At 50.1% G+C, this 23,086-nt stretch overlaps 1 protein-coding gene across 1 annotated transcript in view; it reads left to right on the top strand.

The window, feature by feature from the left end:
- Window positions 1-22,810, top strand: part of ARFGAP3 (ADP ribosylation factor GTPase activating protein 3) — a 55,083-nt gene extending 32,273 nt beyond the window's left edge. Inside the window, exons 11-16 of the mRNA XM_047065702.1 lie at window positions 56-178; window positions 6,435-6,566; window positions 12,403-12,526; window positions 13,426-13,516; window positions 20,258-20,379; window positions 21,732-22,810. Coding sequence (XP_046921658.1) covers window positions 56-178; window positions 6,435-6,566; window positions 12,403-12,526; window positions 13,426-13,516; window positions 20,258-20,379; window positions 21,732-21,749 — 610 coding nt within the window. The 3' untranslated portion in view covers window positions 21,750-22,810. The remainder of the gene's footprint in view (window positions 1-55; window positions 179-6,434; window positions 6,567-12,402; window positions 12,527-13,425; window positions 13,517-20,257; window positions 20,380-21,731) is intronic.
- The last annotated feature ends 276 nt before the right edge of the window (window positions 22,811-23,086 follow it).

Here is a 23,086-nt window from a genome sequence, read left to right as displayed (position 1 = left end):
AGTGTCTTCCTGAACTGATATAATTCCTCTCCATTTTATTCTCTGTTTTCTCCAGTGGTATTTCACATTCCGTGACTTCAGATATGCAGACCATTGAGCAGGAGACGCCGATCATAGCAAAATCAAGAAAGAAGTACAGCGATGACAGCGGTGACCCTTATTTTACTTCCAGCTCAAGGTAACCTGCCCCAAATCAGCCTTAAAGCGTTGTTTTAGAAAGTGGTCATTAATGTGGACCTACTCGCTTATTTGCATTAAGAGCAAATACAAATCAGTTTACTTCGTTGCGTTTACAAGCTTTGGCTGGAGTCAAGGGTGTCCTTTGGAAAATTATTGGGGAAAGATTCATAAGTGGACAATGCCTGCGAGATGTTTATAATAAAATCAGTGACCAAGAGTTGAAAATAGAGTAGGAACTTGCGGGGCGCCTGGGTGGCTTAGTTGGTTGAGCATCTGGTTCTTGACTTTGGCTCAGGTCACGACCTGAATTCAAGCCCTGTGTCGGTTAGCACAGAGCCCGCCCGGGATTGTCTGTCTCCGTCTCCCATTTGCCCTTCCCCTGCTTGCGTGTGCTCTCTCTTTCTCTCTCTCTCTCAAAAATAAGTAAACTTAAAAAAAAATGAGAAGTAGGAATTGTGTTTATCTAAGTGTGAAATTGGAGAACAAGGCAAGAGCCCAAAGGTCCATATCCTTTTGTTTCAGAACAAATAGCAAACACTATTTGTGTGTGTGTTATCAATTCATGGAAAACACTAGTACACTCTGAAGGCTCTCAGGGTCAGCTAGGTGCCGGTCCTTCAGCCTCCACCATCAGATTGGGACCAGTTGCCTAACTTCGGTGTGAAGGCAACCGTGGCAAGTACCACGGTTCAGGTTCAGGGGCCTGAAGGGCAGGGAGAACAAGTTGAGACTTGAACTGACTCACCGTGTGAGGTTCTTCCAAGAACCTGACCCATACAGGAGAGTCCTGCTAAAAAGGCACCATGTAAACCTGGGCTGTGAACTGGAGGTGAGCACCAGCTGAGAACACAGGGGTGAGAGTGTAGACCCCGGTTCAGACGGTCTGGATTTGAATCCTGGCTGGGCCACTTAGTGACTGTGTGACCTTGGCCAAGTCGCTCAACCTCTCTGTGCTGCAGCTTCCGCCTCTGTAAGTTAGAGATGCTGGGGTCTGCTCACTGTGTTGTGCGATGGTAAATGAGTTGATGCAAATGGAACACTTAGAATAGTGTTGACTACAAATAGCTTGACTATTTGTGTGATGTTTAGCTGCGTTTATGACATAGGAGTTCAGTTCAAGAGACGTGACTCAGTCTAAATGTGTGATTACTGTGGTTAGATTCTTAACTACGCCGAGGGCCACCTTCAAGTTTGGAGCTCGGGAAAATCGAATGTGTCCATCAGTCATGGGCGGTGCGTTGAAGGAGGCTCCGTGGCTCACGTCTGGAAGGCCATTACTGTCGTCTGGCGGTTACTTACGCAGGCTTGAAGCGGTTTCGTATCTACATGGGATATATGTTTCATATACATACGAGATACACATACATGTTAACTATTAACTGGAAGCTGATTGTGACACACATCCTCCCAAAGTTCATAGCTTAGTACTCTGCCTAAAAAATTCTCCTCGCACTGCTTCCCATTCTGTCAAGTCCGGATATTTTACCAAAAAAAGTTACTAGGTTAGTGGTGTTCCCTGTCAGTTACAGGGATGGTTTTGCACCTGTTGTGAGTCACTTGTATAACACACCAGGTGTGGTTTACACAGAGGCAACCCCCCAATCATGCCTTTCAAAAGTATTTAGGGGTGCCCGGGTGGCTCAGTCGGGTGAATGTTCGACTTTGGCTCAGGTTGGGATCTCGCGGTTTGCGGGTTCAAGCCCCACATCGGGCTCCGCGCTGTCGGCACAGAGCCTGCTTGGGATTCTCGCTCTCTCCTCTCTCTGACCCTCCTCCACTTGTGCTTTCTCTCTTTCTCTCTCAAAATAAATTAATAAACTAAAAAAAAAAAAAACACATAAAAATATCTACATAGGGGCGCCTGGGTGGCTCAGTCGGTTAAGCGTCCGACTTCGGCTCAGCTCATGATCTCGCGGTCCGTGAGTTCGAGCCCCGTGTCAGGCTCTGTGCTGACAGCTCAGAGCCTGGAGCCTGTTTCAGATTCTGTGTCTCCCTCTCTCTCTGCCCCTCCCCCGTTCATGCTCTGTCTCAAAAGTAAATAAATGTTAAAAAAAATTTTTTTTTTAATTTACATATATTTTCTACAGGATAAAATTAAATTTCTAACTTGATTTAAAAGCTGCATGCATGTGAGATCATTTCTGATTTGCTCTTTATTTCTTTCATTAATTTTTTTAATGTTTATTTATTTTTGAGAGAGAAGAGAGACACAGCATGAACGGGGGAGGGGCAGAGAGAGAGGGAGACACAGATTCGGAAACAGGCTCCAGACTCTGAGCCATCAGCCCAGAGCCCGACGCGGGGCTCGAACCCGCAGACCGCGAGATCGTGACCTGAGCCGAAGTCGGACACTTAACCGACTGAGCCACCCAGGCGCCCCTCTTTCATTAATTTTGTTAATGTTTATTTATTTTTGAGAGAGAAGAGAGTGAGAGACAGAGCGTGAGCAAGGAAGGGAGGGCAGAGAGAGGGAGGCACAGAATCCGAAGCAGGCTCCAGGCTCTGAGCCGTCAGCACAGAGCCCGATGCGGGGCTCAAACTCACAAACTGCGAGATCGTGACCTGAGCTGAAATTGGACACTAACTGAGCCACCCAGGTGCCCCATGAGTGCCTTTTCTAGCCTCCTTGGTTGTGACCACTGCTGGTAGAGAACAAGGGAGCTGTTAGTACTCTGGCAACTGACGGATCGTAAACACAGCCTCCAGGAGAGCCAGCCTATTAGCTCCGTGAGCAGCCTGCACTGCTTCCGAATTATTCATCAGCCCTTTAGAACTGGAACATTATAAATTATGAAATAGTGCTGTTTCTATGAAAAATAAAATCCACCGTATCAGGGATTTTTCAAATTGAATTCCATTATGTTCAGGATATAAACAGTGTAATTATATACGGAGTACAAAATAATGAAACCAGAGTGATTTGCTCAGCCTTGTATAAGCAGTCAGCGTGGCCTTCACTGGGTAGACGGTTGTCTACAGCTGTAAATCAGATATGCACTGTTGGGGTACCAGGGGATTGCAAGGAATGTCCTCAGGGTTGGATGAAGACAGAGTGAGAGCAAAAATACAAGTGAAGAGCATTGAGAACCAGGATCTAGAAACCACAACATTAGAAAGTCAGTAAAGGGACGCCTGGGTGGCTCAGTTGGTTAAGCCTCCCGACTTCAGCTCAGGTCACGATCTCACGGTTTATGAGTTCGAGCCCCGTGTCAGGCTCTGTGATGACAGCTTGGAGCCTGGAGCCTGCTTCGGATTCCGTGTCTCCCTTTCCCTGCCCCTCCCCAACTTGCGCTCTCTCTCTGTCTCTCAAAAATAACCATTAAAAAAAAAAAAGTCAGGAAAAATGTGGAAATCAAGACTGCTGTGTTTCTAAGGTCAGGCAAGTGCCCCACAGCCACCAGGCATCAGTTAGCCCATCCTTCCAACCGATGGGACAGCTGTCTGCACCCCCAGGGCTGCTGCTCACCTCCCACATCTGTCAGAGCACAGAGAGCCCACCTGCCCCACACTTAGAATGCTGCCCAGTGCTCCTGCTGACCAGTAGGATCCGAGCAGAATGGCTTTCTCTCTCCTGATTTTTGTTTTTTTGTTTTTTAATGTTTTTTTTTTTTTAATTTATTTTTGAGACAGAGAGAGACAGAGCATGAGCAGGGGAGGAACAGAGAGAGAGGGAGACACAGAATCTGAAGCAGGCTCCAGGCTCTGAGCTGTCAGCACAGAGCCCGACGCGGGGCTCGAACTCACAGACCGCGAGATCATGACCTGAGCCAAAGTCGGACGCCCAACCGACTGAGTCACCCAGGCGCCCATCTGCCTCCTGATTTTTGAATAATCCAGTCATTGAAAAAATCCGACACGCTTATATTCCAAGATGAGCACTTGGACTTATAAGAATGAAGAATATTTCCTTAGAGTGACACTAAATCTGCAAAATCCTAAGTCAGCAGCTCAGAGTTGCGAAGAGCCTGGAAGTTCCAACCACCCCCTGCCCGGTCCTTCCCACCCTCATGCCCCCAGCATCCTCTTGGTGAGCATCCTCTAGGGGACCATGCTGCCCCTCTCCCCACCCCACTCCTCCTCCTCCTCCTCCTCCTCCAGGCAGCCATTCTGTCCTGGGGCAGCTCTGTGAGGAATGATGCCTTTACTTATGTACCTTGCTGGGTTTCTGAGCTCAGATCAGCCAGGCCCGTGAGAGCAGGGGCTGGATGTGTCTCCTTGCCCTGTGTCCCCATCTAGCAGAGCACCGGCTCCTCCTCGTAGATGCTTGTTAAGTCGTTTCTAAATTCCTCATTGACTTGGTCTTAACTCTCTCGCTTGGACCTTTACAAATAAATCTCTTGAATAATTGAAGATAACTTTCAGGCCAGTGTGCCTCCCACATCTGGCAAGCCCCCTTTCTCTGAGCCACTTAAAAGTCTGCTTGTCCAGGTCTCTCCTCCACAGGGACCGGTTGTCCCTGCTTCTCCAGGCAGAGCCAGGGCTCGGGCCCACCTGCCCATCAGCCACCAAGAGAGCCTGGCCTGTTTCTCGCTGAAACACGGATCTACTCTGAACCTGTGTCTTCCTTACACGGAAGAGAAGGCTAGCGGAAGGAGATTTGTTCTTCAGGACCTCCTCGCCAGAGAAGGCAGAGCCCCTTCTGGAAATTCTGCTTTCTCTCTATTATCCACGTAAAGCCACACCATCTCCTTCAAATAGCAGGTTTATCCCTTTCGCCTTTTTTTTTTTTTTTAACCCAGAAAAAGTATGTTTGTTCTTAGCATTTCCAACCCCCCAACTCTTAGCTCATAGGGGCCCTTGGCCTATTTTTTCCTACAGGTTCTTGCTGCCCTCTTCTATTCATCTTTGGTTACAGGCCCCTCTGACTGCCCAGGCTCTCCGTCTTTGTGCGACTTCTTGTGACATCCGAGCTCGGTGTTCACCATGTATCCCATGCGCGTCTTTTCTTACTCTGCAGAAAGCCAGGTGACATTTTTGAAAGGAAGCCTCTACATTATCTTCCATCATCCTTCCTTTCTCGAGACCTAAGCCTTGGAATCTGCCTCTGCTGAACTTCTTTAACTCCACATTGAAGGAGTGGGGGGCGCCTGGGTGGCTCAACCTGTTAAGCATCTGATTCTTGATTTTGGCTCAGGTCATGATCTCACCATTTGTTAGATCGAGCCCTATGTGGGCCCTCTGTGCCGCCAGCACAGAGCCTGCTTGGGATTCTCTCTCTCCCCCACTCTCTCTCTTTCAAAATAAATAAATAAACATTAAAAATATAAATAAATAAAAGGAGTGTGTATCTGGCAGGGCTCTTTTCCATCCTAAGCTGTTGCGAATTCTGACGAAGCACGGTCGCTTCTTAAGGCTCTGGCACATCCACCTCGCCTCTGAGTCTCGGTCCTGTTCCAGGCGAACCCTGCTGCTCGTGGTCAGAGATTTTTCTGTCACCGTGCAGGACAGGAAGCTGCCGTGGAGCTTTGCTCTCTGAGCAAGGCCCGGCTCAGGGGTACTCGGCTGGTGAAAGAGTGAACCCACCTACAGGCCTACAGATCAAGTTCACATCAAGCCCCAGGCTGGAAAAGCATCCGCACAAAGGTCCGGCCATTAGCCATCCATGGCTTTGTATCTGACTCCGCCAAGAGGCTAATTAGCACCATTTACATTAAGTGGTCAGGGCTGTCGCCAGGCTTACCTGGCAGGGACCGCCAACAGGGAGCTCCTCGAGTGGGGTTTTTGTTGCGACTACCTGATTAGGCAGAACTAGACCCAGAGAAAGCAAAATACGTAACCTGTGGTGAGTAAAGACGCTCAAAGGCATCGTGTGCTATCCGGATGGGCTAGGTTGTACTGCACTGACAAGTATCCACCCCCCCCTCCCCGGCCCCCAACCCCGTCTTAAAAGCTTAACACAACAACGGTTTGTTTCTTGTTCAGCTGAGGGTACAGGTGATTGTCCAGATTACCTGTCCTTTGGGTAACACCTTGATCTTCCAGATGGATGGAAGCTTCTCCTGCCTGAGGCTGGAGCGCCTGGAAAACCACCTTATCTTTCATGTGGCACAGGAAGAAGGGACTGGGCGAGTTGAGCACAGGCACTTTAAAGGCCTTGGAAATGACTCTCCTCACGCCTGCTTCTGTTTCATTCGGCAGCTCTCGTCACATGGCCACTCCAACTGCAAGGCCCAGGAAGTGTAGCCGCCGTGCACCCCATGTGAGCGGACATCAGTAAGGTCTCCCAAGTCACCATGTCCCTCTTTTTTATACAGGTACTTTGACGAGCCCATGGAGTTAAGGAGCAGTTCTTTTTCTAGCTGGGATGACAGTTCAGATTCCTATTGGAAAAAAGAGACCATCAAAGATACGGATACTGTCCTGAAACCCACGGGCTATTCAGACAGGTATGAACAGAGAACAGCGGGATTGTAAATACTGAGGCCATGGGTCTCCAGGGAAGTTCTCTAAGACTAGCGAATGATTTTATTCTACTGTTTCAAGAATATTCTTTGCATCCTGGTCTGTTTCCTGACCTTACAATCTTGCCTTTCCCAGAACGTCCTATAAATGGAATCATACGGCAACTGGCCTTTTTAGACCGGCTTCTTTGACTTTTCGTAGTGCATGTGAGACGCTTGTCATGATGTTCCTTCCTCTTCGTTGTTGAGTTGTTTGTCCGTTCACCTGTCGAACAACTACCTCCAGTTGTTGATTATGAATGAAAGACTTTACAATCTCCTGTCCAAACCAGACAAAAGTGCAGGGAGACCTAGTAATACGTTGGGACAACAGGCACAGCCTGGGATTATGCTGGGTGACTGCAGTCTGTGGCCAGCCTACTCATTTTGTATCCTGCGTGATACGGAACGGTGTCTTCCGTGCATTGCAAACAGTGCCCTCAGTATTCACCAACTTACCTCCACAGGGAGCTGAAGATCAAAATGCTGGGTCTGTTTAAATAGGAAAATTCCTTCAAATGTCGGGTGCTTTGGATATTTACTCATGTTTTTTTAGAATTTTCAGGCTTTTTAAAATGGCCTGAAATCCTTTTACAAAATTACTACTGTCAGCTTTTTAAAAAGTAAAATGGCATTAGTATACATTATAAATGAGAAGTGCATTTGCCTCACCTCAAATTAGTTTAACCTGTTTGGGCTGGGGTTTTTTTTTGTTTGTTTGTTTTCATTTTGTGTGCTGGCAACACTTAAGATCTGTACTCCTAGCGAATTTCACGTATATAACAGTATTACTTTCTCTGGTCACTCTGCCTACTTTACATCCCCAGAACTTACTCATCTTGTAAATAGAAGTTTGTACCCTCTGAACATCTGCCCATTTCCCCTACCTTGAAGGCTGTGGCAAAGAAACACCATTCCACGCTATGAGTTTGACTTTTCTTTTTTTTTTTTTTTTAATTTTAGATTCCACCTATAGGAACAAAATCGTGCGGTATTTTTCTTCTTGGTCTGGTTTATTTCACTTGGCATGATGTCCTCCAAGTTCATCCGTGTTGTCACAAATGGCAGGATTTCCTTTTTTTAATGGCTGAATAATGTTCCACTGTATATATATTTTCTTTATCCATTCATCCATCAACAGACATGTATCTTGGCTATTGTGAATAATGCTGCTGTGAACATGGCAGAGATTTCTTCGAGATACTGATTTGTTTGTGTCAGATACAAATCCAGAAGTGGGATTGCTGATCAAATAGTAGTTCTATTTTTTATTTTTTATTTTTTTTTATTTTTTAATGTTTATTTTTGAGAGAAAGAGAGAGAGAGAGAGAGACAGAGCGGGGGAAGGGCAGACAGAGAGGGAGACACAGAATCCGAAGCAGGCTCCAGGCTTTGAGCCGTCAGCACAGAGTTCGATGTGGGGCTTGAACTCATGAACTGTGAGATCATGACCTGAGCCGAAATCAGACACTTAACCGACTGAGCCACCCAGGCACCCCTCTATTCTTAATTTTTTGAGGGACTGACCTCCATACTGTTCTCTGTATGGCTCTGCTAATTTGCGTTCTCACCAACAGCATACAGGGGTTCTCTTTTCCCCAGTTCTCCTCCATACTTATCTCTTTTGGTACTTGCCATCCAAACAGGTGTGAGGTGACATCTCATTGTGGTTTTGACTTGCATTTCCCTGATGATGAGTGATGTTGAGCATCTTTTCAGATACCTGGTGGCCATAAACTTCCTTTTTAGAACTGCTTTTGCTGTGTTTCATGAGTTTGGGTGTGTTGTGTTTCCATTTTCATTTGTTTCAAGATATTTTTTTATTTCCCTTTTGATCTCTTCATTGACCCACTGGTTGTTCAGGAATGTGTTGTTTAATATCCATATATTTGTGAATTTTCCAGTTTTCCTCTCCAATCACTGATTTCTACTTGCAACCATTATGGTTGGAAAGGACACTTTATATGATTTCAACCTTCTTAAACATAACGTATGATTTAAATTTATTTTGTGACCTAACATATATTTGTCCTGGAGAATGTTCTATGTGTGCTTGAGAATGTGTGTTCTACTGCTATTGGATGGAGTGTCTTGAATGTGTCTGTTTGTCCATTTGGTCTAAAATGCTGTTGAAGTCCAGTTTTTCTTGATTTTCTTTCAGGATGATCTGTCCATTATTGAAAGTGGGATACTGAAGTCTCCTATGTGATTACAGTACTATTTCTCCCTTCTGATCTGTTAATATTTATATCATATATTTAGGTGCTCCAATGTTGGGTGCATATATATTTATAATTGATCATATATGTGTGTGTATATATATATATATATATATATACACACACACACACACATACACACACACACACACACACACATTTATATAGTTATATAATGACCTTTGTTCCTTGTTACAGTTTTTGGCTTAAAGTGCACTTCATCTGATATAAGTGTGGCTATCCCTGTTCTCTCTTGGTTTACATTTGCGTGGAGTATCTTTTTCAGTCCCTTTACTTTCTGCCTATGTGTGTTCTTCAAGCTGAAGAGAGTCTCTTGTAGGCAACATGCCGTTGGACCTTGTTTTTTAATCCATCTGGCCACTCAGTGTCTTTTGGTTGGTGAATTTAGTCCATTTATGTTTAAAGCAACTATCGATAGGTAAGGATTTACTAATGCCATCTTAGTAATTGTTCATTGGCTGTTTGGTGGTTCCCTTGTTCCTTTCTTCCTCTCTTGCTGTCTTCCTTTGTGAATTGATGACTTTCCATAGTGGTATGTTATTATTTCTTTCTCTTTCTCTTTTGTGTGTATACTATAGATTTTTGCTTTATGATTACCATGAGGCTTACATAAAACATCTTATGATTATAGCAGTCTATAAACAGCCTATAGCTGTCAGCACAGAGCCCGACGCAGGGCTCAAACTCACGAACTGCGAGATCGTGACCTGAGCTCAAGTCGGATGCTCAACTAACTGAGCCACCCAGGCGCCCCTATAACAGTCTATTTTAAGTGGATAACAACTTAACCTAGATTACATACAAGAATTCTACCCTTTTACTCTACCCCCTTTACATTTTATGTTTTTGATGTCGTAATTTACTCCTTCTTATATTGTATATCAAGTAATAAATTAATGTAGCTGTAGTTATTTTTACCATTTTTGTTTTTTAACTTTTATACAGAGGTAAGTGATTTATACACCACCATTGCAGCATTCAAGTATTGTGAATTTGACTGTACACTTACCTCCATCAATGAGTTTTATACTTTCATGTTTTTATGTTACTAATTAGCATTCATCAGTTCAGCTTCCAAGACTCCTTTTAGGATTTTGGTGACACAAGTCTCTTGGTTGGCAGGGTTTGCTTGTTTGTTTGTTTTTCACTTCGAATATATCCTTCCCCTGTCTCCTGGCCCTGCTAGGTTTCTGCTGAGAAATCTGCTGATGGTCTCCCAGGGATTCCACTGTACATGATGAGTTTCTCTTCTCTTGTTGTTTTAAAAATTCTTTTTTGGGGGGCACCTGAGTGGCTTAGTCAGTTAAGCATCTGACTCTTCATTTTGGCTTGGGTCATGATCTCACAGTTTGTGGGTTCGAGCCCCATGTGACAGTGTGGAGCCTGCTTGGGATTCTCTCTCTCTCCCTCTCTCTGCCCCCCCACCCCCTGCCTCAGAAAACAAAAACAAAAAACAAAAAAACTTAAAAATTCTTTTTTTTCCCCCTTATGCTTTACCTTTATTCCCATGACTTACTCATTTCATAACTGGGGGCCTGTATCTCCCTCTCCCCTTCACCCATTTGGCTCATTCTCCCACCCCCCTTTTGTGTGACAACCATCATTTGTCTGTGTCTATATTTATACTTCTGATTCTGCTCTTTTTTTGTTTGTTTATTCATGGTTTTTTTTTAAGATTTCTTTTATGAGTTGAATCGTATGATATTTATCTTTCTCTCTTTTTGTCTTTGATTTTTAACAGTTTTATTATAATGTGTCTTGGTAAAGATCTCTTTGGGTTGAATCTCTTTGAGGACTTTTGAGCTTCGTGTACCCAAATGTCCAGATCTCTCTCCAGATCTGGGAAGTTTTTAGCTGTTATTTCTTGCAATAAGCTTTTTGCCCCCTTTGCCCTCTCTTCTCTTGATGGGCCTCCTGTAATGTGTAAATTAGTTACTTACGGTGTCCCATAATTCATGTAGGCTTTCTTCGCTCTGTTTTATTCTTTTTTCTTTTTTTTTCCTCTGACAGGATGATTTGAAATGACCTGTCTTCGAGTTCACAAATCCTTCTGCTTGACTCAGTCTGCCGTTGATGTCCTCTGTTGTATTCTTCAGCTCCACAGTCTCTGTTTGGTTCTTTTTTGTCATTTCCGTCTCCGTGTTGAACTTCTTCTTCTGTTTGCGTGTTATTTTCCCGACTTCGCTGAGTTGTGCGTGTTCTCGTAGGTTGCTGCGCTTCTTTAGAACAGTTATTTTGAAATCTTTGTCAGCCGATTCTTTGGGATCGGTTATTGGAAAATTACTGCGTTCCCTTTGTGGTGTCGCGTTTCCTTGATTTTTCGTGCTGCTTGGCGTCTTGTGTTACTGTCTTCGCATTAGAAGAAGAGTCACCTCCTCCTGTCTCTACCGACTGGCTTGGGGTGAGAAATGCCTTCACCAGCAGCCCTGCTAGGGATCCTGAAGCTTTCTCAGACCTTTTCTATGGAAATACCACTCTATACTACTCGTTCCCTTTGGGGGCTGGATTCTTTTTTTTTTTTTTAATTTTTTTTTTTTTCAACGTTTATTTATTTTTGGGACAGAGAGAGACAGAGCATGAATGGGGGAGGGGCAGAGAGAGAGGGAGACACAGAATCGGAAACAGGCTCCAGGCTCTGAGCCATCAGCCCAGGGCCCGACGCGGGGCTCGAACTCACGGACCGCGAGATCGTGACCTGGCTGAAGTCGGACGCTTAACCGACTGCGCCACCCAGGCGCCCCTGGGGGCTGGATTCTTAAGATGAATGCCGTCTCTCAATCCCACAAGGCCAAGCCAGGTGCTCGAGCCTCCTGTGTACTCTCCCTTGGTGCCCGGAAATGCTCCTTTGTGTACTTCCTCCCAGTCCCAGAGCGGCCTGGCTTTCTGCACACGCTCAAAGGCTTGTCCTCGCCGTCTGTGGGGGCTTGTGCAGGGAGCCGACTGTGAAGGTGGGAGATGTGTGGGTGAGGTGCACAGAGCATTGGAAGGCATCCATGGGCCAGCGGGGGGCTCCGCGGGCAAAGTGTACCCAGCTGCTTGTGAGCAGGCTTCCTCGTGGCGTCCACAAAATGGTCGGTGGGACCTACGTGCCTTTGAGTTCTGAGCCCTGGCTGCTGTGCTCCCAGCCTCTCCCAGCCCCTAAGCCATGCAGATCACCTCAGTACTCCGGATGGGGTGGGAAAGAAGGGGCATTTTCTGCAGCGTCCCACCCGGCAGGGGAAGTCGGGCTCCCACTCACCAGCCTCTCACTTTCCCCCATGGGAGATACTGCAGGCCAGGGGGCTCTCTCTTGGTACTGAGCTGTGCCGCCCGGGGAGAGGGGTGACTCAGGGAAGGCGAAACTGTGCCTCTCACCCTCTTTCTTGTGCCCAGTCTTGGATCATTTTACTCCCAACAGTGTGTTGGAATCTCTCTGCTGCACCCCTGCGTCCTGTCTGTGGACAATCGTCAGAATCAGTGTTCTATAGGGGGACGATGGTAGAAAACTCCCTACTTCACCGCCTTGCTGACGTCACTCCTGTCCTGCCTGTTTTTAATGATAGACCTACTGCCCGCCGTAAGCCAGACTATGAGCCAGTTGAGAACACAGATGAAGCCCAGAAGAAGTTTGGCAATGTCAAAGCCATTTCATCAGATATGTACTTTGGAAGACAAGCCCAAGCTGATGTAAGTGTCCAGAGAGTTTGTGTGTGAGCCCTATTGAGCAGGAAGCGAGCAGGGACCTGGGAGCCAGGGGAGGAGGTGACAGGCGCAGAGTGGGAGGGACTCAGACCGTGAGAGGCCCCTGGGCCCAAGGTGGTGGAGTCGGGACTCAAACCCAGGTCCTCCTGACTCCTCCCCCTCATTGCCCCAGCTGGAGAAGAGGCTAGAAGGTAGGGATCGTGTCTCATGTTTCTCTGATTCCTTTCTCAGTGTTGTGAACACACATCTATTTAATATGTTTGGAAAAAATTTCAGGCGATTTTTGAAACAGCTGTAATTTACTTAACTGTTTAATTATTATTAATGAAGTTAAATGGCGTATATAGATATGTTCGGGGAGGGTATATATATTTGTTTTCAGGTTGTTGCCTCTCGCCTTAGAGGAGTCTTGCTACACAGAAGGATCATACGGCAATGGAGAGGCCTAAGGTTTTTTCTGATGTCGGGGTGCTGGTGTGCTTTTGCCAAAGCTCTCGGAGGCGCGCGTCACTGCCAGGTTTCTTGGGCGACACGGGGAGCTGCTTCCTAAAGGCACTGAGTCTGTTTCGTAGCAACAGAGCTTTGCCCGGCACTTCGGGAGCTTAGAGTTACCACTTGCTCTTCCCACCCCCTAAAAGCTGCCTTATTTTAAAGCTGGCAACATTTAAGTCTACTTTGAAAGTCACGGAGCAGAGCCGATGTGGGCAGCCGTGCAGTGGCCTCTGCTGGCCGCTGGCGGGCACAGCGCCGCGACAGAGGTGCCCTGCTGCTCTCTGGTTCCCCTGCCCTGAGCAGCTGTGAAGTGACAGCTCCTCGCTGATTCTTTTTGCAGAATTGCTCACAGCCTTGGGAGCCTGATGTTTCCTATTCCTTGTCTTCTCTAGTATGAAACCAGGGCTCGGCTGGAGAGGCTTTCGGCGAGTTCCTCCATAAGCTCCGCGGATCTGTTTGATGAGCAGAGGAAGCAGACGGCAGGTATGGGGGGGCGGGGCTGCCAACAGAGTTGGTGCCCGTCGTGTCTACGGCGTGAGTACGTTTTCTCTGCATAGAACTTTTTACTTTTCCAAGATCATCCGCAACCGTCACGTGATGCTCTTACCCCCTCTGTGAACAGAGCAGAAGTTACCGTTTCAGGCCTGGTGTGTGAGGAGACCGGGTCAGGACATTTAAGCGACGTCCCCGGGTTGCCAGAGAAGTCATCTTCCTGGAACGTGTTTCCTGGTCCAGTGCAAAGGCCGTGTCCGATTTGTGTGGTATCACAGCCCCGCGGGTCGACGGCCCTGGGCTCCTAGCTGTCACTGACCGCTCCCTGCCTGAGACCTTGAGTGTTTCATGTCATTTTCCAGTCTTCCCACACTCCTGCTCTGTGAAGCGGGTAGATACTACATCCCGCGCAAGGTGGCACTGAGGCTTAAGTGAGGTGCTATGTGTGAAGTGCCACCTGGGTGCCTGGCACCCAGGGGAGACAGAGGCAGGTAGAACAGGGGACTTCACCAGGCTCAGTCTTTGAGGGAAGGCAGAATGTGGCTGTGGAAACAGGCAGGTGCAGAGGAATCTCCTGTCTCCCCAGCCCTCTTAGGGTGCAGACCCCAGGGACGAGAGATGCCGGGGAGCCCCAGGGAGTGCACCTCAGAGCATGGGCCCATCCTGGACGTCTAGAGCCGAGCCGGTCTCTGCTTGTGCCTCTGGGTCCCTGAGCCATGACTGAGTCCTACCCAGGCCTCAGCCTGGCCAAAGGTGACGGGAAGGCTGTGTGTTCTTCCTTCGTCACAGCTCGCATTAAAGGAGCGGTGTCCTCTGAAGTCACTTCAGGAACCCACTCGGCGGGAGAGCCCAGGGGGAGGGGACCTCCAGAGCCAAATGCTCCAGGCCCAGGACCACCTGCTCCCCCTCGTCCCCAAACCTGGAGGAGCCAGGCCTGGGCACAGGTGACCAGCATGGGCAGCTGCAGAGAACAACTGTTTTCTGAGTACAGCGAGGAACAGCCTCAAGAGAGAAGGTCGTGGGACAGACCCGAGTGCCTGGAACCTTCAGTGCTGGGGTGTGGGGGATGCTGGAAGATCCACCGTGGCCCTCAGGTTCAGTAAGCACACCAGGCTGCTTGCTGCCGTGGGAAGGAGCTCTCCACCCAGGGGATGCGGGGCCCCAGGGGCAGGTGGGGGCCAGGGCCTCAGCTGCTGCAGGGAGCCCACCAGGCAGGGGTGCTCGGTGGGGCTGCGGCTCTCGGGCCGCTCTCTGGGCTGCCTTCTGCACCGAGTCCGGGTGGGGCAGGGTGGCTCCTGGACTTGTATTCTTATCTCTTGTCGGGACTTCCTCTTGTGGCCGCCTTCCCAGGTGGAGGGGTGCTGGCCCTGCGCCCTTCAGAGGGGAGCAGGGGAGCATTCCCACAGCCCCGCCTCCCCCACCCCAAAAGGGTATCAGGTCAGCCCCTCAGAACCTCAGGTGTTGAAAGTCGTCCCCCCCCCAACCAGCTGTGTGTGATTTTGTAATTCAGGTTGTTGGAAGTTTCACTCTGAACCCCTGTTTGTTTAAAAAAGGAAAAAAAAAACATTTGGAGATCAAATGAAAACTCTTTCCAATTGTTGAAGGAAAATTGTGGCCGGCCCATGTATGCTTTCCTGTCCCCTTTCAGAGAACAAAGGTTCTTTAATTGTTTGGGCCCTGTGTGGGTCCCAAACTCAGGGTCACAGAAAGGGTGCCCCCCCCCCCCCCGCCGGCCTTCGTGCTCCCTCCTCCATCCAAGCCCACGGCTCAGACCGTGGTCACCCTCGTTCGGCATCTTCCATCAAGCGCATCATAAAAGTTGCCTTCGGTAACGACCATAAGTGTAAGTGCATTGAACAACTCTTATTAAATATTTACTTTTTGTCAAGAGTGCATTTCGGCAAACAGCAAAAGCTGGTTAAGAGACTCTTCTGGGTTTCTTATCTTAGAAGCTTTCCCATCTGTGAAATCTCAGTCATTGAGGAGATCATGGTATACTTTATAATTTCATTGTGGTGGGGGGACTGGGAATGACTCCAGATTCGAAATGCCTCCTGGTGAAACAAAATGCTTCCTGGGGATGTGTTTAATCCAGCAGCCTGGACATTTGTCAAGGGCCCTTCCCTTTCAGGATACCGGAAGGACCAGATGAAAAACACACATAGGCACCCGCCGCCAGCCTGGCATAGCGCCGGTCCCTGTGGCCACCCTCCCAGAGCAGGGTCAGCTGGGCGAGGTGGGACTGCCATCACCTGGGTCCTGTGTCAGGAGGCAGCCACTCAGGGTACTGAATGACAGAACAGAGGCAGCTTTGGGAGAGCAGAAGCTCCAAGCCCAGTCTGTCCCCTCGGGGTTTTTCTTTTGAGAAAATGACTCTGGTTATTTGAATCTGAGCGCGTCCACCGGGAGGGCCAGAGACGCTGAGACCCTTCTCTCCTAGGCCCCACTCGCTCGTTTGCTCCGTGCACCTGTTTGCTTTGTCCCCTTAGGGCACCTTGGCTGCTCTCTTCTTTCCTCCTTACTCAGGCCCGCAGTCCAGGCATGCGACCTCTTCGGGGCCTGCAGATCTCCAAGCACTGGCCTCAGTCCGCAGCCACGTGATTTCGTTTGGTCAGGCGGTGAATGTGTTTGTCACAGGCGCGCCGTGGCGTCGCCGACCCGCAGTCGGCCGCCGGCCGGAGTCTCGTCACTTGGGCACAGGGCTGCTGTGCGGGTGGCAGAGAGGTCACTGCCGTGATCTGTTCGTTATTAAACTCGTCACTCGTGTCATGTTGGAAACCCTTTCTTCTCTCCCTTCGTCCCCATTTCAGGGAAACGGGTACATGATCGTCTACTGAAAATCGATTGTTTGAGGAGCCGGGGCACCGTCCTGGGCTCCTCGGGCTTCCGCAGAGCGACCCTCCCACCTCCTGCAGCTACCCCTTCTCCCTTCTCCGGGCTGATTCTACCCAGAAGTCTCTGGTCGGCCCAGGTTTCACATCCTGCCCTTGCTCCCTGCCGCTTGGCTCTCAGCTCCTATGGGCCTTTCCAGGCTCAGTTCCCAGCGTTTTCCTGCTCCAGCCCTGGGTGCACGCTCCGGGCATCCTCTGCTGTCACCAGGGTAGAGGCCATCTGATGACCGCCCCCCCCGTCTGTTTTCATCTCCGTCCCCTGGCAGCTGGCATGCCTGGCACGGGGAAAGCCCTCAGGATGCGTCTTTTGAGTGAACGAATGGACAGGTAATGACGGAGCCCTGGAAGCAGGGGTGCCGGTCAGCGGGTCCCTCAGCCAGCTGAGCGCAGGAGCCACGGTCCTCACTGTGCTCGTGCCCCTTCCAGCACAAACAGGAACGTCCCCTGCCCCGGCTGTGATGTCACGTGGCCAGTGCCGGGCGCCGTGTGCACATTGCCGTGGTTCCTTCTGTGCGGAGGTGGCCTCCGAGGCTTCCACCGAGAGACGGCCCCATGGGCCCCCATGTCGGGTGACTGTGCAAAGCGGACCCCCTGCCGGCCCGTGGCGGACACAGTGAGGTGCTAGCACGGTGTCACTTGGCCTTCCCGGCTGATACAGGGCCACCACGCCAACCACTTAACGTGGCGTGGCTCGGCTGGCCCCGTCCCCCGGCCTGGACACTCCGGGGCCTCTGTCTCTGTCTTGCCACCTTTTTGGTTGCTTGAGCCAGAAACCTGGGAATCAGCCTTAATTTCTCTCTTTCCCAGCCCCCCGCTGCCAGTTGGTCCCTAAGCCTCCTCGAGACACTCAGACTCACCCACCCCACTGCCACCGGCTTCGGCTCGGCCACAGCCACTCGTGCCTGGACGGCCTCGGTGGCCTCTAACTGCTGGCCGAGCTCTCCCGGTGCTGTTATCGGTTGATTGTCTGCCTTCCCCAGTAGGCAGTAAGCTCTGGAAAAGCAGGTTTGTGATGATGTCCTCAGCACCAAGCCCGCTGGGGGTGTAATGGGGACGGATAGATAGCAGGGAGACCGGGCACCTGACCTAGACCATAGGTCAGGGAGCCTCTTCCTGAGGAAGCAGCTTGAGCCGTCATTTCCTGGAGCCCATTGTGTAGTGTGAGCGCACTGGGGCTCTGCTGCCCTGGGCGGCCCTCGAAGGAGACACGGCACCCAGATACGAGAGGAGGAGGGAGACCTCACAGACCCGGGAGACCTTCAATCGGCTTTCACAGGTTTGCAGGCAGCAGACCTACAGGCGGAGGGCGGGAAGCCACCTCCCTGCCAGAGACCTGACACCCGTTCCGGAGTTGGCAGGCTGCTTACACTCCCAGGACTTAGATGGATAGTGAGGATTAAGTAAGGAGTAAAGGTGCACGATAACAGAGGCCAAATCAGATCTGAGTTCGTTTCCCTCTTACATGGGACTCTGGGGAGGCAGTTCCGGACATGTGCTATGTTCCCAGATGCCAAGGACCTAGGCCCTTCTCCTCTTATTGCTCATGATCTCCTCTCCATACTTCACCTCATGCCCAATATGGTTGCTCCAGCCCTAGCCATCCCATCTGCATCCCGGCTAGCGGGAAGAGGCAGGGAAAAGGGCAGGCCTCAGCCCTGGATGGCACTTCGGCTTACATCCCATTGGCCAGAACCCTGTCACCTGAACACACCTTGTTGCAAGGGTTAGAATTTGGGAGCTCTGTACAGAGAAGGGGAGGAGAGGAGAGGAAGGACTCTAGGGGATGGGCCGCCATCTCAGGGCACCTGGGGACTGTACCTAGTCGGTGAGAGATCATGGTCCCAGAGCTGTCCCGCCTCAGCTGTGCTCTCTTCTTTAAGTGCTTCTCAAGTTGGAGGGGCGCCAGGGTGGCTTTGTCGGTTCAGCGTCCAGCTCCGGCTCAGGTCACGATCTTGCGGTTCGTGGGTTCGAGCCCCGTGTCGGGCTCTGTGCTGACAGCTCACAGCCTGACTCCTGTGTCAGATTCTGTGTCTCTCTCTTTCTCTGCCCCTCCCCTGCTCATGCTGTCTCTCTCTGCTTCTCAAAACTAAACATTAAAAAAAATTTTTTAAATTTCCCAAGTTGGAAACTTGTAAGTGGAGGTGCTTCTGCTAAGGTCCCTCCTGTGACCTCTGGTCCAGACCTACCCAGCCACTGTGGACCTCTCCAGGCAGTGGCGCAGCCGTGACCCTGCCTCTGCACACTCAGGATCTCATACTAGCTTCCTGTTTGCTCTGAAGACCCATCTGCAGGCCAGTAGCAACACTGGTGAGCGGCTGTGCTAGGATTTGAACCCAGATCCAGCGTCCAGGCTGGGCCTCCACTCTTTTATTGGCCAAGGCCTGCAAAACTTTAAAAAGTCAGCTGGAGGGGTGCCTGGGTGGCTCAGTCGGTTGAGCATCCGACTTCGGCTCAGGTCGTCGTCTCAGCTCATGGGTTCGAGCCCCGCGTCGGGCTCTGTGCTGACGGCTCGGAGCCTGGAGCCCGCTTCGGCTTCTGTGTCTCCTTCTTTCTCTGCCCCTCCCCTGCTCACGCTCTGTCTCTCAAAAATAAAATGTTTGAAAGAAATAAAAACAAAATTAAAAATGAATAACAAGTCAGCTGGAGGCAGAGAGGGGAGGAACCCGCACCGGCGGCCCCTCCCTGCATGGTGGGCACGGGGGCCGTGCTGGGGATCCACGCTGTCCCTTCTGGGCGGCGTCCGTGTGGAAAGATAAACACGTCCATTCCGTTTTTTCTTGGAAAGGGAACTGGCTTCTGTTGCTTAAGGGGCAGGTGGGTGCGGCTGGGTCGTGCAGGGGTGGCTGGGCTTGGCACCCTAGGGCCTGCAGGGTTTGGGCTCGCTCACCGTCACGGGGCCCCTCCAGCTTTCTGTCACACCTCTGGGACGGAGCCTCAGCCCGAAACCCTGGCTGTCTGCTCCGGAGCTGCCGCCGCTCAGGTGCGATACCGCCGATGCGCTTCACTTGCACTGGTGGAAATAGGCTGATGTTTCCGCCGGCCGCCAAAGCCGAAGCAAAGAAATCCCACTGGTTCTGGCCTCAGGAAGCAAGGTGGGGGGTGAGCTTGGCTCCGGCTCAGAGTCAGAAAAGCCTCAGAGAGACACCTGTGCGTTTGGCTCCCCTCCCTAGTGAACCTCGTTCTCCTGTCCTGCAGGCTTCCCCTGCCCTGAGTGGCGGGTGACAGAGACAGCGGCCGCTGCGGTGCCTTATCCCCACCGGCAGCCCCAGAGCAAGCAAAGGCTCCTCTCCCTGAGAGATACAGGAGTCCCAGGAAGGCTCTGATCGGCCAGGCCTGGGTCACACGCCCACCCCTCTGGATGGAGTCCACGGGGCTCCCCAAGAGAAGGGAGGAGGGCTTGTACCAAAAGCACGGGGGGGGGGGGATGTCGAGCACTCAAAACCTAGAGATGTCCACCCATCTGCCATTTACTGAGTATTTACCTGTCAGATCTTGTGTTCAGAGGAGGAACCAGGAGCCCAGAGAGGGTGAGAAAGCTCTCCAAAGACACACAGCTTAGAAGAGACAGTGCCAGTATTTGAACCCCTGGTGGTCCCAAGACCCAATACGACATCTGCTCTTGTACGGGGTCTTACAGCTAGTTCAGGGTGGGGCTGGCACTGAAAAGGGTCCTGACCCCACCGCAAGGTTCTTCTCCCTTCCCCCCAGCTGCTGCTCGCGGGAAGCGGGAAGCGGGAGGGGAGGGGATTCCGTGCCCTCTAAGGTCACGGAGTGCCCTGGGCACCGGTTGTGCCGCCTGTCGCCACGGTCCGGTGACAAACGGCATCTGTTCTGTGTGCAGGAAGCTACAACCTCACGAGCGTGCTGCCCACTGCGCCTGACATGGCCCAGTTTAAGCAGGGAGTGCGATCCGTTGCTGGAAAGCTCTCGGTCTTCGCTAACGGCGTCATGACTTCCATTCAGGTCAGTGCCCCAGGGGTGACGGGAACGGAGTGGGGTGGTGGCTCCGGCGTGGAAAACGCAACTTGGACCGCTCTTCACCTGCTGGCAAATTCGATTTCCTGTCGTTGATTTATATGTTTGCTACGGTGTAACCCGGGGCGTCATGAAAACCAGAAACTGGGCTTTTATTTTTGCTTAAATGTTCTCGTTGATGACTCTAGAGGGATTTGTTACAGGAATTGATCGTATGCTGCGCTTCTTTCCTGTGTTGGAACGGAGAAATAGGAAGAAGAAAATAAAAACTGCCCATGATCCCAAGGACAGCTTGTGTTACTCTTTCGGCATATTTTATTTTAGTTCTTGATTTCTATGCACATCTTCTTAGAACTCAAAAGGATCCGGTTGTACAGATGATTTGACATTCTCCGTGGTGCTCTGCTGTGAGCATTTCTGTAATTCTTCAGAAGCTACCTTCTGTCGAGCGAAAATGCAGAACATTTATTTACCTCTTCCCTAATTTGGGGATTTACGTGCTATTTCGGTCTCGGAAATAAGGCAAGGATGGGGCATCCTCGCGTACCACGGCGGAAGGCCATCTCTTAAGGCTTATTTCGTGAACCTTCTGGCGTACGTCCTGTTGTTCTAGGATGCTGCCACTAATGCGAAAACGTGGCCACGGGCGGTAGGACCTAATCAGTGCGGCCTCTGGTGCCTCTGAAGGGGCTTCCCCGCTTGGGGAGGGGGTGGGGCGGCCCCCCCTGAAGAGAACCCCCTCCGCCCAGAGGTTCCTGCTGTTTTGGCTGTTGAGAACAACCTTTGGTCATGTCCCTGAGGTCGCTGAGCCCACATCAGTCCTTCCACGTAGGTGACATCCACATTTTAGGGAAGGTCATCCCCCTTTATTTTATAGGTGCAGAATCGGAGGTACGGAGGTTAAGTTGCTTCTGCAGGATCGCTCAGCTGAGCCAGAATTTCAGGGTTCAGACTCCACTTGTGTTACACCTGCCTCCCAGAGAGAGGCTCCCCACTTGGCTCCCCACCCCCACCCCCCAGATGCTTTGCGCCCCTCCCCACAGACCCTCCCACAGCGCGGGAGCCGCAGGTGGCCGCGGGGCTCGGGGACAGGATGTCCTCCTGTCCACGGCCCACGCTGACCTCGGCATCAGGAAGCCCCGGCTGTGGCCACGCCCCTTCCAGTTACTGGGCTCTTTGAGGGGATGGGGGGGGGGGCGGCGTACGTTCCAGATGCCAGACAGTCGGTGTTCTGTGTTCACTGCGATGTCAGTTTGGGAACGCTGAGCGTTCGGTGCGCGTGAGAGGGAGAAACCGGCGCTGAGCGTGAGCAAACGTGCGTCTTGCTTCTCTCTCGCCAGGATCGCTACGGTTCTTAGCACCCACGCAGGGTCGCGCGTTTCCAGAAAGGCCTCTTGACGTGAACCAGTGAGCACGTCGCAGACCGCAGTGAAGACCGGACAGTTTTGCAGATTTTTCTGCTGCTTTTTCACATGGTATACATGCATTCCTGATTTCTAATATTTCCTTTGAGAAATTCTCATTTTTGATGTAGTAGAAGCTTTATTGTAATTTCTGTTTTGTGTTCCTTCCTGCCCATGCGCTCCTTTGGGCATAGCTATGTGTAGCCTTGCTTTATTTGTGTGGAATCTGGTTCCAGCAGCTGGGGGTCTGGAGACAAGGGCTTCTCCCACCTCTGGGGGCTGAGAGCCTTCGTTCCGGGACTGGGGGAGGGGGTCTCAGTGCCGTGTGACCTGTGGGCTAAGGGCTACCCCAAGCGGTGATGCTCCAGAGGCCCGGGGAAACCAAATTCACCAACACACGTTTCATTCAAAAGGGAGCAAAGAATAAAAACAACAGACCAAAAATGTCTAATTTGGCAGGTTGCGTCATTTGTATTTCCACATGTTACAGTGATTTCAAAATAATGTTTAAAGCCGTCTGTCCCTTTGTATGTATGATCTATAAATTCAAAAATAATTTACAGTGAGCACTTTTAACAAGGCTAAGCTTCTGCATTGCCAAGGGAATTAATCTTCTGACACGGTGTTGCTGTTTGAATTTATGGGAGATGTCAGCTGAGAATCTCCTGAGTGTGTTTACGAACCGACATAGTGGACAGAATTTTAAATGAATAAGGTAAGAAGACAGACCCACAGGAAATATCTCAGTACATGGGAGAACAGTAGTTGTAACTGGGTAGTTTTGTTAATATTTTTTATCTTAATCTTGGTTTTCAAAAAATTACAGAATGTGTATAAATGAATAAAGAAAAATAATTTGGCTGTGTTTTAGACAGCGTTAGAATATATTGTTCAGCACAGTAAAATATATTTGAAATCTGATGAACCAGAAATGTGGTTTCAACTGAATATTTTGTGAATTTTTCTTAAAAGATCAAATTTGTAGACTTCTAAATATAATAAACCCTTGCAGCAGATCGTGTTGCCTATTTTTTTTTTTTTTTTGCAAAAGCCTTTGTAATGAATCTTGTAAATCAGGGCTCATGATATAACATTGACATGCATTTGAACTATGATATAATTAGAGATGGATCTGTTTTTCATGTACATTTGGGGCCTGATGTGCAGCTGTCATTAACTGAGGTGTTGTCCCCAGGGCAGTGGCAGGTGGGGTGTCCTTGCTGAAAGTGAGGATGTGCACAGTGGCATGTCCCGAGCCCAATGTGTTGCTGTAACAAGATACTACAGTCCGG

This window comes from Lynx rufus, unplaced genomic scaffold (genome assembly GCF_022079265.1).
Source record: "Lynx rufus isolate CCGP_SWC_20201006 ecotype Redwood Valley unplaced genomic scaffold, mLynRuf1.p SCAF_7, whole genome shotgun sequence".
Taxonomy (NCBI): Eukaryota; Metazoa; Chordata; class Mammalia; order Carnivora; family Felidae; genus Lynx; species Lynx rufus.
This window is presented reverse-complemented; position numbering and strand designations above follow the sequence as displayed.